At 41.2% G+C, this 15,849-nt stretch overlaps 1 protein-coding gene across 1 annotated transcript in view; it reads left to right on the top strand.

Annotated features, from left to right (window-relative positions):
- The first annotated feature begins 4,233 nt into the window (after nt 1-4,233).
- LOC119955257 (serine/threonine-protein kinase WNK1-like) overlaps nt 4,234-15,849 on the top strand; it is a 220,866-nt gene continuing 209,250 nt past the window's right edge. Inside the window, 11 exon segments of the mRNA XM_038781307.1 lie at nt 4,234-5,341; nt 5,344-5,397; nt 5,400-5,464; nt 5,466-5,495; nt 5,497-5,569; nt 5,572-5,610; nt 5,613-5,702; nt 5,705-5,793; nt 5,795-5,900; nt 5,903-5,944; nt 5,947-6,062. Of these exon segments, the coding sequence (XP_038637235.1) occupies nt 5,293-5,341; nt 5,344-5,397; nt 5,400-5,464; nt 5,466-5,495; nt 5,497-5,569; nt 5,572-5,610; nt 5,613-5,702; nt 5,705-5,793; nt 5,795-5,900; nt 5,903-5,944; nt 5,947-6,062 (753 nt within the window). The 5' untranslated portion in view covers nt 4,234-5,292.

The raw sequence follows: 15,849 nt of genomic DNA, 5'->3' as shown, positions 1-15,849 counted from the left end.
GTTAATGCCAATTGAGCGTAGAATAGTTTCATTTTTTGGCAACTATATTATTACAGCAATTCAATACTGGCATAACCCCCACGGGGATCATGGGCAAACAATCACTGACCTCCCCATTGAACTTGTGGAGTACGAGCTGCCTCGGGTAGCGGCGGAGAGAACCACCTGGGGCTTGTTATGAGCAAGGTATATAAACAGGCCCAACTCACAGCCTGGTGCAACAAGTCCTGCCAGCTAGGATTGTACTGGGAGTGGATGTTGCATTATGCAGACTATTGTAAATAAATCCATCTTTGTCTACGGCAGCTTTCTCTGTCTGAGTTATTATAAGTGCAATTTATTGAAAATTGTTGGTTGCAAATGCACATTATTTTGATTTGTTAATGACTCCATCTCTCCATCATCCTCTCCTCTTTGAGAATCCATTTTTGATCACCTATGATTATATCTATACTTGTTAATCATTTATCTCATGTCCTTGCGAACCATGTGATATTTACTTTTTGTGTTCAGGTATATATCCAAGTTTTAGTTCATATATCCTCAAAGGATTGGTCAAGGTATCTGGCAGCAAGAATTAGGTGGTGGAGGTAAATTTTGATTGATACTGCATCTGCTGTGAAAAAAATCAATTCATTACATGGATATGGTCATGATTGATTATTGTGACCAGAGTTTGCTGGGCTATCTGTGCTTAGCTCTTCAACCAGTGTACAGTCTGGAGCCAGCAGTGGGACTGCGCTAAGTTGATAAATTTATTGCAAAATTTAACCAGCTAAGAAGTGAGTAGCAATTTGGTGGTATCTAGTTATACTGAAAGACTGTTTTCAGGAATTATTTCTATTCTGCGATGTATCAAAGAGATTAGAAAATCTTATAATTACAGTAATATGTAAAACCTAGATTATTCATTTTAAATGGGTTAGCATCTGTTTTATGATTGTAATATCAGACCTCACTAAGTTCAAACTGAATACATTTTTTTGAATATATTTATTTGAAATAAATTATTGGCTTTTAGCCCGAGCCTCAGTCATTAAATCAATCTACCAATAACGATAATCACACAAAGTCCACAATGCATTGCAATATATTAGTGTACAGTGGCAATGTTCTTCTTTTATCCTCGAGTCTTATTTGTTTGGATTTGATTTAGATTTGTCACATGCACCGAGGTACAGTGAAAAGTATTGTTCTGCATACAATACCTAGAGATTGGGCAGCTAGAGGCACATTTAAGAGCACAGGGGACCAAGGGCTACTTACTTGAGTGACCAGTAATACTGTGCTCATCCAACATGAATTCTAAAAACATATCAATACTTACTTAACTGCATCAAAATAATAAACATAATAAAATATTATCTATTTTATTTGCTCATAAAATACATTGAACAAACAAATATAGTTAGTATGAGACTCGTTATTTAAAGAAACAGTATTGAGCTATTTAAGGCAAGAAATTTCTTGCCGCAGTACTGAACATCGCAGTTTGCAACCAGTGTCCAAACCAAGTATTTCTCGGTCTGTTAAATGATGGGTTAAATGTAGAGAAATGTTCCCTCTGCTCTACCCAATCAACATTCCTTAACTCTAACCTCAGAAATTTGTCATTACTGCATTGATGTAAAAACTTCCTCTCCCCTAACATCCATATGGACTTTATGAATGAACTTTGTTCTTTCAGGGAATGTTGGGATCGCTAGCAAGGTATTTGCTGTCCATCCCTAATTGCCCTTCAGAAGGTTGAGAGTCAACTACAGTTCTTGGGGTCTGGAGTCACATGTAGGCCAGACCAGCTTAGGATGGCAGATTGCCTTCTCTAAGGGACATTAGGGAACCAGATGGGTTTTATGACAATTGACAATGGTTTTATGGTCATGCCAGATTTTGATTTCATTCAAATTTCACCATCTTCTGTGGCTGGATTTAAACCAAAGTCCCCAGAGCTATACACTGAGTCTTTGGGTTGCTGGTTCAGTAACAAGACTACTATGCCACTGCCTCCTAAGAGCTAAATTTGTATTGCTTCATGGTTGATTTGTACAATTCTTGACATTGTTTGGCAGCAGTAAAAACAAAATTAAATGTTAACATCCAATTACCCATCCACTCTGATGTCCAGTGAAATGGGAGAATCACCTTCGCCAGCCACGGTTCGCCAGCTGCTCCATGGTTTGGATAGCCTCACCAGAGAGACAGATTGGGTTATGCTTAAACATCCAGTTATGTTGGTTTCCATCCAACAGCCCAACTCAGCGAACAGTTTACCACAGAGAAGGTATTTGGCCACATCTTTCTTGATTCCTTATACCATTTGACCCATTGTGTCTACATTGGCTCTCCGAATGAGCAACTCACCTAGCTCCACTCTGCTGCCTTCCTTCTATAATCCTGCATATTCTTCGTTTTCAGACAACACAGTTTTTAAATGCTTCAATTGAATCTGACTTCACCACAATCTCAGGCAGTGCATTCCAAACCCAATACCTCGATCAAATCTCCTTTTGTCTAAGGAAAACTGTCTTAACTTCTCCAATCTATCTTCACAACTGAAGTTCCTCATCCTAGTAACCAGTCTCGTGGATCTTTTCTGCACTCTCCAAAATCTTCACGTACACAATTATTTACAATATATATTAATGACTTGGACGAGGGAAGTGATTGTACTGTTGCCAAGTTTGCAGATGACACAAAAATAGGTGGGAAGGCAAGTGGTGAGGATGAGAGAAACAGTCTATTGAGGGTTATAGTCAGTTTAAGTTAGTGGGCAAAATCTTAGCAGATGGAATTATGATGTACGAAAATGTAAAGTTATGCACTTTGATTGGAAGAAAACAGGAGCTGAATATTATTTAAATGGAGAAAGCCTGCAGAAAGCTACAGCAAGTGGGATTTGGGAGGTCCTTATCCAAAAATCACCGAAAGGTAGTTTGTAAATTCAGCTAAGGCGCAGGTAAGGCAAATGGAATGTTGGCCTTTATTTCAAAGAGAATGGAGGTTTCTTGCTAAACTTTTACAAGGCACTAGTTAGATCTTACCTAGAATACCGTGAATGGTTTTGGTCCTCTTATCTAAGGAAAGATATACTGACATTGGAGGCAGTCCCTAATCTCATCCACACAGAGAGCGTAAATCTCAACCTGTAAGGGCTGAGGCTCGTGCTGTGCTCCCTTTTGGATTCCCAATTTGTGTTAGATTTAAGAAGGTAAAAGATTAAGATTTATTCTCTTAAACTCACACATTTACCTCAACTCCAGAGTCTCACTCACTGCAGCTATCACTCCATGCAATCTGTACTTACTTGAGGCCTCTATTTACACTCTCTGCCTTCCTGTTTCAGGAATGAGTCCTTAGCCACTTAGTTACCTTCCTAATCAACATCCCTGGCATGCCCCTCTGGGAGACCTTGTTTCTTTTTACTTTCCTTCGGCCTGAAAAACTTAAATGTCTTCCCTTCAATTACCAGCAATGAGTTTAATTATAAGAAGGCAAAGGGTTAACCTCCCAAATTTAGCTCAACTCCAGAGTCTCACTCCCTGCCGCTAGCATTCACTTGTAACCTACTGTGTATTGCTACACACTGCAATTTTATTTAGATTTGTGTTACTTAGGGGAGGTAGTGGTAATGTTACTGGACGAGTAATCCAGAGACCCAGCATAATGCCGGGTCCGAGAACCAGGCTTCAAATCCCACTAAGGCAGATGGTGAAATTTGAATTCAATAACAATATGGAATTAAAAGTCTAATGATGACCACGAATTTAAAAAAAGGTTAATTTCATTTGGGGAGGGACAAAATCCAGGAGAGAATCCCATTTATCACGCCATCACGCAACGACGCATTTTTGTCCGATTTAAATCCTGCGTATTTCAGAAATTGGGGAAAATTCATGAAGATACCATCTTCTCTTTAAGAATAAATGCTCAGAAATTAATGACTGAGGATTTAAAAAGAAACCTTGATGCCCCACTCATTCTTTCCGTCCTCCGATTGTCCAAATCACGTGCTCGCCTCAACGTTCCGGCAGCCACGCAAAGTGGGCGGGGTGAATAAACGCCTGCCAACTGAACAGTCTCCGCTGCATGATGGGAGTTGTAGTTCTCTTCTCCTGCGTGGTTCAAATTGAGTCGTGTGCCAAAGCCATCAATTGAAGTGGAAAAAACTATGTTTCCCAATTGGCTGTGCGCGTCGCGCCGCGCCGCGCATGTGAATGGACTGCCTTGAGCTCGAGCTTCTCCCTGAGTACCAGTCAGTGAGCGAAAGGCAATGTGTCCGCCATTTACAGTTGGGAGGGAGAGCATGTCTGTCTTGTAGCTGATCTACCCGCTTAATTGCCCCACTTCGCCCCCATCTCTTGCGCGGGAGGCTCGGGTTCGTATTCATGGTAGTTGTTCGAAGAGGAAAAGAGTAGGTGATATTTATTTCGTGTTGAAAAATCGATTCCAGTGTAAGAGAGGAAGAGAAGAAGCCGGGATGTTACGTATGTGGACAGCTCTGCAGTGAGAGCCTCTCCCCGGGCAGCTCGACCTTACCCTGGGGTTTTCTATTGTTGCTGCTTCCAGGCCTACTCCATCTGGCAGCCCGGACTTTTGTTGCTTATTTGAATTTTGCTGACTTTTTTTTAAACTATAGGCATCGCATCCATTTTGAAAGCCTGGAAGAGCAGGAATCTTATGGCCATTGACGGAACAGTTGTGGCGCTGTACACTGTCTGTGTTTAAAAAAAACGACTCCATATAGTCCCATAACTGGAATTGTTCTGCGGCGGAGGGGAACGGACGCTAGTAACATCGATGTGAAACGGATTGATTGCCTTTTCTGGACGTTTTTAAATATATATTTTGGAGTTTATTCGAGAATAAGGAACTATTTTTGGCCCTGTTTTCTTCGTTGGATTTTTTTCATTTTAAATTTCTTTATCTCTCTTTGAGAAATGAAGACTGGATGAAAATTGTTCGGAGACTTTAATTAAGGATGGATGGATCACATCATTTGGCCCCACGTTTATGTCGCTGCATCGCAACTGATTCAGTTAGACAATATTGTGTGTCTCTTTATTTTTTATAAAGGACGCTTCTGTTCCAGGGACCCCGACCCTTTGCACAAATATAGTATGGATTTATTTGACTCTTTAAAAGAAAATCGGTTTGCATTGTTTCTATTGCGTAGTTGGTACTTTTTTTTTGCATTTCAATTATTCGCTTGTCTTTCTGTCTTGCTTTGGAATCTTTTTGAAGAGCAACCACTGCCATTTTTGTTTTTGAAGCCTTTCGGGAAATCGACTGTTTATGACAATGTCGGAAAGTGCAGACAATGTTGGGTCTCTACTGCACCCCCCTAAAATGGTACCAATTCCAGTTCGGATACGACAATAGGAGAACGTTTTGGAGTAAGTTGAGAAAAAAGGAAGAGTTCAAGGCTCTCAGGAGACGGAGACATACTATGGACAAGGACAGCAAGAGCAGAGCACCAACGTTTTATCAGGAGGAGTTGTGATCTGCGATTCCAACGTTACTGCGTTGGACCACCTGCCCAGTAAGACCTGCATTATTGTTTCTCCACCCGAATCGATAATGCAGCTACATTAATTAGCTGTATCACCAATAATATGAAGCGCAGCTTAAAGTCCAAGCAGCGACTGTTGATACTGTCACAGCTGCAGTTCCTGTATTTGCCGGCGAGAAATGCACTGATGGCAGCACAAAGAGGGAAGCACAGTCGCTGGAATTGGCGATGAACCAACAAGGGCAACCGTCCGTTCACCCGATGTTGATGTTTGCAAAGACCGAAAAAAAACAAAAAACTGTTCCAATCAAAGAAGAAGCCGAATTGAAAGTCAGCGAAGATGACAGTGCAGAGAGCCGAGAAGCGGAGGAGGCAAGAAATCTTGAGAGGAGGTGCAGGAGGCTAATGAAGAAATAGAGACTAAGGCTGTGGCAACTTCCCCGATGGGAGGTTTTTGAAGTTTGACATAGAAATTGGGAGAGGATCTTTCAAAACTGTCTATAAAGGTCTAGACACAGAAACGACAGTGGAAGTAGCTTGGTGTGAATTACAGGTAAAGTTTCATGGTGGGATTAGGAAGATTGGCTGCTTTATTTAAATCTATCCTTGCATTGTGCTGTTCCTGTCGAAGAAATTATAATGGTACCATAGGGTGATCCAACATTTAGGGCCAACCTAAGCTGGAATCTGACCTTCTCACATGATAGCATAGTTTTAAAAGTATAAACTCGTTTTGTAGTTGTCTTTACTTTTAAAGAGGGGGTTTGGTTACGGAGGTGCTTGCACAAATTACATTGCATTAAAAACACTCACCTAGTTTTACTAATGGTCTTCTGATATTTCCCAATGACCATTGGCAGATTTGACCATGATTGATGCATTGCGTTGGATGCCTGCTCAATAATTCTAACAGGAATGGCTAGATTAAAAGCTGGATTGGGAACCTCTTATGTTTTTGCCCTGGAATGTGGATGTTGAGGCCATTTTATTTTTATCGCCACCGTTGTTGGAATCCGTTAATGGGATAACCTGGAGGCCATGAACTTTGCTATTTATGTGGCCCATGTAGTTGAGTCCAAATGAATGCTGTTCTCCAGTATTCTTATTGTGTGGTTAATTCTGCAGCACAATTAATGAAGCAGTCCATGGTTAAGGGTTGTGCTGTGTTCTTTTGTTTTTGTGTATATTTACATATTTTTTGGTTAGAAATGTACATGTTAAGAAGTGGCAAAAGTGACAATGAGGTACTTGTTTATATCATAAACACAATAAGGTGATGTTGGTCAGGGAAAAATATTGTCAGGAAACTGGGGAGAACTCCCTGCTCGTCAAATAGCTCCCTGGGATAAACCACTTTGGGGCAGACAGGGTCTCAATTTAACATTGTTCAAAAGATAGTATCTCTGAACAGTGAGGCACTCTATTCATTCAAGACTGGGGTGTCATCCTGGATTATGATGTCAAGTCTGTGGAGTGGTACTTTAAACCCATAGACTTCTGATACACGTTTTAGCAAAATTTAAAAATGCCAGCAGAACCTGACCAGACTGGGTACACAGGTCCGATCAAATTCCATGGCAGGATTTGAGCAGTATTCATCCATTGCAACACTTATCAGATGACCAAATTACTGGTGGCTTGGGGGTAGCACTTGGCAGACAGGTTGGGAGGAAGGAGGGGTTCAAATTAATTTTGTACTGGGGCTAATTGCGTATTTTGCTCTTTGACTAAACAAAATCTAGTTGTACTTTGCAAGATTCTGTATAATTAAATGGATCTTGATCTATGTGAAATCTATGTTTCAGTCTGGGTGAAAAATCAGTTGTGCAGATATTTGATGGCAATTTAGAGATATCAGAAAAATCAAAATGGATACAAAGCTTGATGTAAGGCCAATGTTTAAGTTACACAAATGTTCAATGGTTTAGGAGTACAGTAATTTTTAATTTTGTTATCAAGTTAGCCAGAGTTTCCTTGAAGGGGCTTTACTTCCACTCCTGTACCATTATCTCTGGTGTCCCCCAAGGATCCACCCTTGACCTCTTCCACTTTCTCATGTATATGCTGCCCCTAGGTGACATCCTCCAAAACAGGGTGGTCATCTGACATCTAGGATCAGATGAGCAGACATTTCCTGAAATTCATTTGGGAAGACTGAAACCACTGTTTTCAGTCCCTCTTCTACACTTCATTCATTAGCTACTGACTGCATCCCTTCCCTGGCAAATGGTCTGAAACTAAACTAGACTGTTGCAATCTGGTGTCATATTGACCCCTAAAATGAGCTTCTGACCATGTTCACGCATCACTTAAGACTGCCAAATTCCACGTCCTTGACATTGGCCTGACTTCGCCCCACCTCAGCTGATCTACTATTGAAACCATCATCCATGTTGTTGTTACTTCTGGACCGCACTATTCCAACACACTCAGCACTTTTCCCAAGCACTCCCATGAACAAAACTCTGCCCAGTCCTGGCTTGCACCATATCCTGTTCACCTATTGTACCTGTGCCTTGATGCTCACACAGATTGCTGGTGGAGCAGCATTTTGAGTTTAAAATTCTTGTTACATATTCCTGTGACGTTGCCCCATGCTATGGTCTGTAATCTCTTGAGCCTCTCAGTTCAGGATATCTTTACTCGTCTGACATTTTGAACATCCCTGATTTTAATTGCTCTACCATTGGTGGCACTGCCTTCGCCTGCCTCTGCTCTAAGCTCTTAAAATCGTTCCCTGAACCCCTAACTCTCTTGCGTCAATTTCTCTTCTAAAATCTACCTCTTTGACCAAGCTTTTGGCCACCTGACCCAAGATCATTTAGTTGGCTTGCTATCTAATGAAGGGTTTTAACATTTCTGTGAAGTGCCTTGGGCTGTTTTACAATGTTAAAGGTATATAAATAATGTTTACATTTTGAAGCAAAGTGTAAATTTCAAAATCTTCAAGGAATAGTTTGATGTAAACACTAGCTGATTTTCCATGCTGTTGCTTATAATGATATAGGACTTTGAAAATGTGTGAGAGACATTGAAGTAAGTGGATAGTGGACAGCCAGTTAATCAGGATAAGAAGATAATGGTCAAGTGCTTTTTTGATTCCAGTTTTTCAGGAAGTATATTATGAACATAAAACTATTAACTGCTGTGGACACACTTAAAATATGAACCCAATGGTGTTTCTGATAGTAAGCCACTGATGGATTGTTTTATATAAAGCTCGGAACATTATGGCATCTGATGCACAATGCATTATGTTGCTTGAGTTCAAAGTTTAATTGCGAATCAGCTACTTACTCAAAAAAACCAAGTTGTTGAAAAGGCAAGGGCAGCACGGTGGCGCAGTGGTAGCACTGCAGTCTCAAGGTGCCGAGGTCCCAGGTTCGATCCTGGCTCTGGGTCACTGTCTGTGTGGAGTTTGCACATTCTCCCTGTGTTTGCGTGGGTTTCGCCCCCACAACGCAAATATGTGCAGGGCAGGTGGATTGAACACGCTAAATTGGCCCTTAATTGGAAAAAAATGAATTGGGTCCTCTAAATTTAAAACAAAAGTTGTTAAGACAATTGAATGTATAAAGTTTTGTGGTATATTGCAAAAACAACGAAGTGTTAGGCAGAAATTTGAGTAGGATGTAGAAGTGTGACAGGAAACCCAGAATATGTAAATGCCAGCGCGGCAATTGTTTTTTGAGACTTTGTGACCACCCTGCTCTTTAACATTTCATTTCATAATGTAATTATTTTCTGCCAGTAGTCAGCCTTTCATGGAGGAGAATAAATGGTAATGTAAACACTGTGTAAGTTGTATTGTGCAGTAACTATAGTTTTGAGGTTGTTTATTCCCGTCCTGGCTTTCAATTGTGTAAATATATTAAATGTATCTTTTAAAAGACCGTGTTGGGTATAATGGTTTAAGCTGCCAACCCATTAGTTTAGACTTTCAAAGGTAACTGGAATATTGACTGCCACCTATCAACCAAGGTGACCCTCTGACAGGCTTTAAGAAGTCGTTTCTCCTGTTCTATGTTTGCATATAGCAGTAAAGTTATACATAGACATACATAGAACAGTAAAGCACAGAAAAGGCCCTTCGGCCCTCGATGTTGTGCCGAGCCATGATCACCCTACTCAAAACCCACGTATCCACCCTATACCCGTAACCAACAACCCCCCCCCCGCCAACCTTACTTTTACTACACTATGGGCAATTTAGCATGGCCAATCCACCTAACCCGCACATCTTGGACTGTGGGAGGAAACGGAGCAACCCGGAGGAAAACCCACGCACAACACGGGGAGGACGTGCAGACTCCGCAACAGACAGTGACCCAGCCGGGAATGAACCTGGGACCTGGAGCTGTGAGCATTTATGCTAACCACCATGCACCGTCGCTGCACCCCATGCTACCGTGCTGCCCCCCATTCTACCGGGCGGCCCCTAATTTTGTAAGCTGCCCCTATATTTTTCTCCCCTCACCACTTTTTACTCTCTGATGCCCTTCTTCCACATTGTGTTCTTTGGTTGAGAGATGTGCTATGTTACTTGGATGTTTAGATGGTGTACATGAGTGTGGTCTGACAGTCTTTAGGTTTGTATTCCTTTGAGGAAATAACAGACTACCCCATGTACCAGACTTTGAATTGTTCATTGTACAGGGAATTGTAAGCCTACCGCTTTGCTGCTGTATCATTGTGGATTTAAATTTTTGTATTATCTGTTTTGAATTATCTTGTATACTTATGAAAATTAATATTGGAAAGCCATGCTAATTATTGCTTGGTGAATAATTCATTTTTATGCCAGTGACAAATGGAGCGATATGTATGCCAGCAGATGACATCTGGACTGCCCAGATTAATTGAGGGAATTACATTAATTTTACCTGACCGCGGATTACGGACATTTACAAAGAACGAAGTGCAACTCTTATAGTCGGAATGGTGGATATGAGAACTTTGTTGACCTATTACTGTGTATTTGTCTGTAATGTATGTGTATTGGAAAAGCAAGGTATTGCTGTAATGCGATAGATTAATTAGTGTGCCACTGAAGTTTATGGCTCACTGTTTTGGTAGTTTCTCAAGCACATGTTTACAATTGACAAACAGCTTAAAAGCTGTTGGAAGATCTTGAAGGAAAGTCACAAATCATTTATATTTAAATATTTGGGGAGACGGTGGGCACAGTGGTATTGTCACCGTACTAATAATCCAGACCACCCAGGATAAGGCTCTGGGGAATTGGGTGCGAATCCCACCACGGCAGATTGTGGTGAAATTTGGATCGAGTAAAAATCTGGAATTAAAAGTCTAATGATGACTCATAACCATTATCAATTGTCGTAAAAACACATCTGGGTTGCTAATCTGCTTCCTTGACTGGTCTGGCTGACATGTGACTCCAGATCAGCAATGTGCTTGATTCTTAAAGTGCTACTCGGTTCAAGGGGTAATTAAGGACGGGCAACAAATGCTGGCCTTACCTGTGACGCCCAAAAAATTGAAGATAGGCTTTGTTCATGTCACCGTTTTTTGTTGATCTTTGGAGAAGTTTAAGTTGTAAAAATAATATCTCAGAACTCCGTGTGCTTAATAAAGGTGCAATATGAAATTGAGATAATTTATGTAACCAGGAGAAATTGGAAGAAATCTTAGTGAAAGTAATCACTAATGTTAGTCCCAGGTTTGTTTGTTTACACACAATATGTTTTTGAGGTTATTTGGGAGCTGGTTTAGTTCAGTTGTCTACACAGCGGATTGGTAATGCAGAATGATGCAGGAGAGAAGACAAGCAGACTATGGTCATCTAAGGCTATGGGCGACTTTACCGATCTTTTTTTGAGGCAGAGCGGTTCAGTTAGCTGCTTCAGTGTTTCTAAAAATAAATTCAGCTCCAACAGAATTTTAGACTTAAAACACTTGTCCCTGCAAAAACTAATTCAACAATGCAGATGGCCTAGTTTAGGGAAGTTTTAATGAAACTTGAAATAAAATTTCTCTCCCTGAAAGCTGCATTAATCTTTGCTTCTCTGAATGCAAACTTTGGAAATATTTAGCAGTTCTCAATTCCATGCTTAGGAATTCACACACTTGTGTTGGGAAATATTGCTGTTCCATTGTCACAACAGCTGCATTTCTTAAAGACAGTTTTAAAATAATCTTGCCGTGCTCCCTCGTGAGGAGAACGTTTAGGCTTGGATTTCCTGAAATGTGATAACCCTAGACCTTTTTCCCTGTTCTGCTTTGTTTGTGAATGGATGAGGAACAATTGTAGGCGAACAGTACTTAGCAACGTGGAGCAGAAATGCTCGAAGTTTCCATTTAATTATATTTCATAGATCCCGAGTATAACTTAGACTATGCCAGGCTTTGGTCAATAGCACTTGTCGCATTTTGGGATTGTTGACTATTTGAAGGGAAAGTTAAGTATAATTCAGCAGAAGTTAAGTCTGTACTATTCTGCTTTTGTGAATGCGCACAGGCCCTTGTCTGGATATAAATTCCTACCTTTGTAATCATAAACTGTGACTCAATTCAACCAATAATCTCTCTTCTAAGCAGTTAAATTCTTACTCTGAATAAATATATATTAGTTTCATGTTTCATATATTAGTTTCATGCTGGAGTAAGTAGTCTTTTAAATTTAAAAGTACCAATTATTTTTTCCAATTAAGGGGCAGTTTAGTGTGACCAATCCATCTGACCTGCACACCTTTGTGTTGTGGGAGTGCGAAACCCACACAGACACTAGGAGAATGTGCAAATTCCACATGATAGTGGACTCGGGGGCCGGGTTTCAAACCCGGGTCCTTGGCGCCGTAGGCAGCACTGCGAGCCACTGGTGCCTTGTGCCCGCCCTTAGAGTAAGTACTCTTGATCAGTGGTGTTCCTCAGTGCTTACTTTCCATCTTGATCATTTATGTTGTTAATTCTTTAATTCTCTCCCTCGATCATTTTCTTCTCATTCCAGGTAATGTCCTTGTGGTTGTTTTTGTGCTACAGAACTCTGAAGCAAAGATTGGTGATTTGTAGTGATGGGATCAGTGTTACCCATCGGACCAGTCGTTGCAATCCAGACTAGTGTTTGGAGGCTAAATTGTGCGCAACAGACTTCCCACACATGTTTAAAGTAAAATTAAATGAACCAACCAAAGTAAGTGCCCAAACAACAGCATGCACTTGCATAGTGGTCCAAAATGGGGTGAAACATCTCAGGTGCTTCATAGGAGAGAGCTTCAAACAAAACCTGACACCAAGCTATATAAGGGAATCTTTTTAGTTTGTCAAGAATAGTTAGAGTCTCAACTTGTATTTGGTTCAGTAAGCTGTTAGCCATCCGAAACGTGTACTAAGTTCATTCAAATCAATATTTTCTTGTGTTGTATAATTTTCCTTAATTGCACTCCCTGATATAGTGAGCAAAGTGGATGCATTTTGGAAAATGATATATGACAACTGCCTTCAATCTTTGCATTTGCAAAGTGAGTTTTAACAAATCAGCCATTTGTTAGGTTGAGGCGTGGCTATAAATTGAAGTCTTAGTGTATAGAATCATGCAGTACAGAAGAGGCCCTTCGGCCTATCAAGCCTGCAATGGCAAAAAAAAACCAACTCTAATCTGCACTAATTTCACGTGGCCCATGGCCTTGAATGTTATGATATTTTCAAGTGCTGATACAAGTACTTAAAGATTGAGGTTTCCTGCCTCAACTACCCTCCCAGGTAAGGCATTCCAGATTCCACCACCCTCTCGGTGAAAAAAAAACGTTTCCCCAAATTTTGCCCCCTTGTTATTGACTTCAACCTCCATGCACAAATTTTGGATCCAGCTTGCCATGTTACCCTGGACCCATGTGCTTTTAACCTTTATTAGTCTCCCATGTGGGAGCTTGTCAAAGGCTGTGCTAAAATGCAAGTAGACAACACCAACTGCACTATCATCATCTCCACATCTGGTCACCCATCAAAAAATGCAATCAAATTTGTTCTGTGTGACCTCCCTCTGACAAAACTATGCTGACTGTCCTTGATCAAAACTTCTCTCTCTTAAGTGGAGATTCATTCTGTCCTTAAGAATTTTCTCCAGTACCACCATCTTCTCTGTCTATACAGATTATATTTTGAGTGCAGAACCTTCCGGTTACAATGCATTTTTACCAACATAGGTAAATATTTGATCTTCCCACTGCACCCATTTAAGTGGACCACAAGGAAGCCTTTCTTCCTTCCTCATTTGGTTCCCCCAAGAATCATAGATAGAATCATAGAATTTACAGTGCAGAAGGAGGCTATTCAAACCATCGAGTCTGCACCGGCCTATGCCTCTACCCTATCCCCATAACCCAGTAAGCTCACCTAACATCTTTTTGGACACTAAGGGGCAATTTAGCATGGACAATCCTCCTAACCTGCACATCTTTGGACTGTGGGAGGAAACCGGAGCACCCGGAGGAAACCCACGCAGACATGGGGAGAAAGTGCAAACTCCACAGTCACCCGAGGTTGGAATTGAACCCAGGTCCCTGGAGCTGTAAGGTAGTAGTGCTAACTACTGTGTTACTGTGCCGCCCCACTTGTGCATGACCATGACCTGGGAACTGACTATTTAAAGAACATACATGGTTTTGAAGTACTTGGAACTGATAATGAGTCATGTGACCCTTGCTTGTTGTGCTTTGCTCATGTTGGCAGGTTGCTAACCAGCAATGATTCTGAGTATTGAGCTGGTAGGTGATTTAACATACATAGCTTTTATTGTACATGCAGAATTTAAGCTATAAATATAAAAAAAATAGCTTTCTAATGGGAAAAGATTTCTGAGCAGTATGGGGAAATTCATGAAATTTCTCTCCTTTTCAGCATGCTCTAAGACTTGAAAACATCGCAGGTGTAATTCACCCACATCTCTTGTATACCTGGACGCCACAATTCCCTTTTCCATTTATTGTGGATTGATCCTTGCAACTCCTTTTGAAGTGTTCAGCGCTATCTGGGCAGCAGTAGCCCCAGCCCATTGTTCTCACACCCCCATTGCTCTCACCCACTCTGCTGTTTGCAAATTGCATCATCCACCTGCTATTTATTACAGTTTGATCTCATGATGCACTTGTGGCATTTTCCTTCTTTTCAATTCTACTCTAATTAAAATGTCAAAAGTGAAGACTCCTTCACAGTATTCAATGCTTTGGGAATGCCTATGGGTTTTATTCACTTGGACTTCCAGAAGTCATTTAATAAAGTCCCACATGAGAAACTATTAATCAAGGTTGAGAACATACACCCAGAGTTGAGAAGAAAGGATTGACATGGTTAGGAGGTTGGTTGAGTGGCAGGCGACAGAGTGGGGATACTTAATTGGCAGGAAGTCTCTAGTGGTCTACCACAGGGATCTGTGTGGGGCCTCAATTATTTACATTCATTAATAATTTGGAAGATTGTATCCAAATTTGCTGAGGATGCAAAGTTAGGTGGCATTGTAGACAGCCTAGATGATAGTGTAAAAATTGCAAGAAGATCTTGACAGAGTAGGTGAATGGGCAAAATTCTGGCAGATGGAATTCAATGTGAGGTTATTAATTTTGGACTCAAAAGGTTAGAACAGAGTACTTTATCAATGGAAAGAGCTTAGATACAACAGATATTTGAAGAGATTTGGGGGTTCAGAGAATCGATTGCAGGTGGTGCAGTGGTTCGCACTGTTGTCTCAACGCCAGGGAACCGGGTTCGATTCCTACCTTGGGTAACTGTCTGTGTGGTGTTTGCACTTTCTCCCCGTGTTTGCTTGAGCTTCCTCCAGGTGCTCTGGTTTCCCCTCAGTCCCATGATATGCAGGTTAGGTGGCTTGGGCATGCTAAATTGCCCCTCTGGGTGTGAGATAGGGCCTAGATAGGTTGGTCTTTCAAAGGGTTGGTGCAGACACAATGGGCTGAATGGTGCTGATGTATCGCCAATTGCCTAGCTGGGTCAAAAAATACTTTCCAGCCTTCTACCATGCTCGAGCGGATTTATCCTGCTTGAGGTCAGAGGTGACTAGTACGTCAGGCATATGCCAGCGGATAGTGGGGGGAGGAATCAGGCTCGGTTCAGAGAGTGAAGGCAAAGTGGACAGAAAAGCTTGGGTCAATTTTGGAAAAGGTGGTTTGGTGCAAGACACTTGAGGGTGAACCCAACCGTGTCCTGTGCGAGGTTGAGTCTCATTCAGTTAAAAGTAGTGTTTTGAGCACACGTCACGGAGGATAAAATGAGCCTGTTTTTCCATGGGGTGGAGGATAGATGTGGTTGTTTGAAGGGGCCGGGTCACCACATGCACATGTTCTGGTCATGCTCAAAGCTAATGGGCT

This window comes from Scyliorhinus canicula, chromosome 20, assembly GCF_902713615.1.
Source record: "Scyliorhinus canicula chromosome 20, sScyCan1.1, whole genome shotgun sequence".
Lineage (NCBI taxonomy): Eukaryota > Metazoa > Chordata > Chondrichthyes > Carcharhiniformes > Scyliorhinidae > Scyliorhinus > Scyliorhinus canicula.
This window is presented reverse-complemented; position numbering and strand designations above follow the sequence as displayed.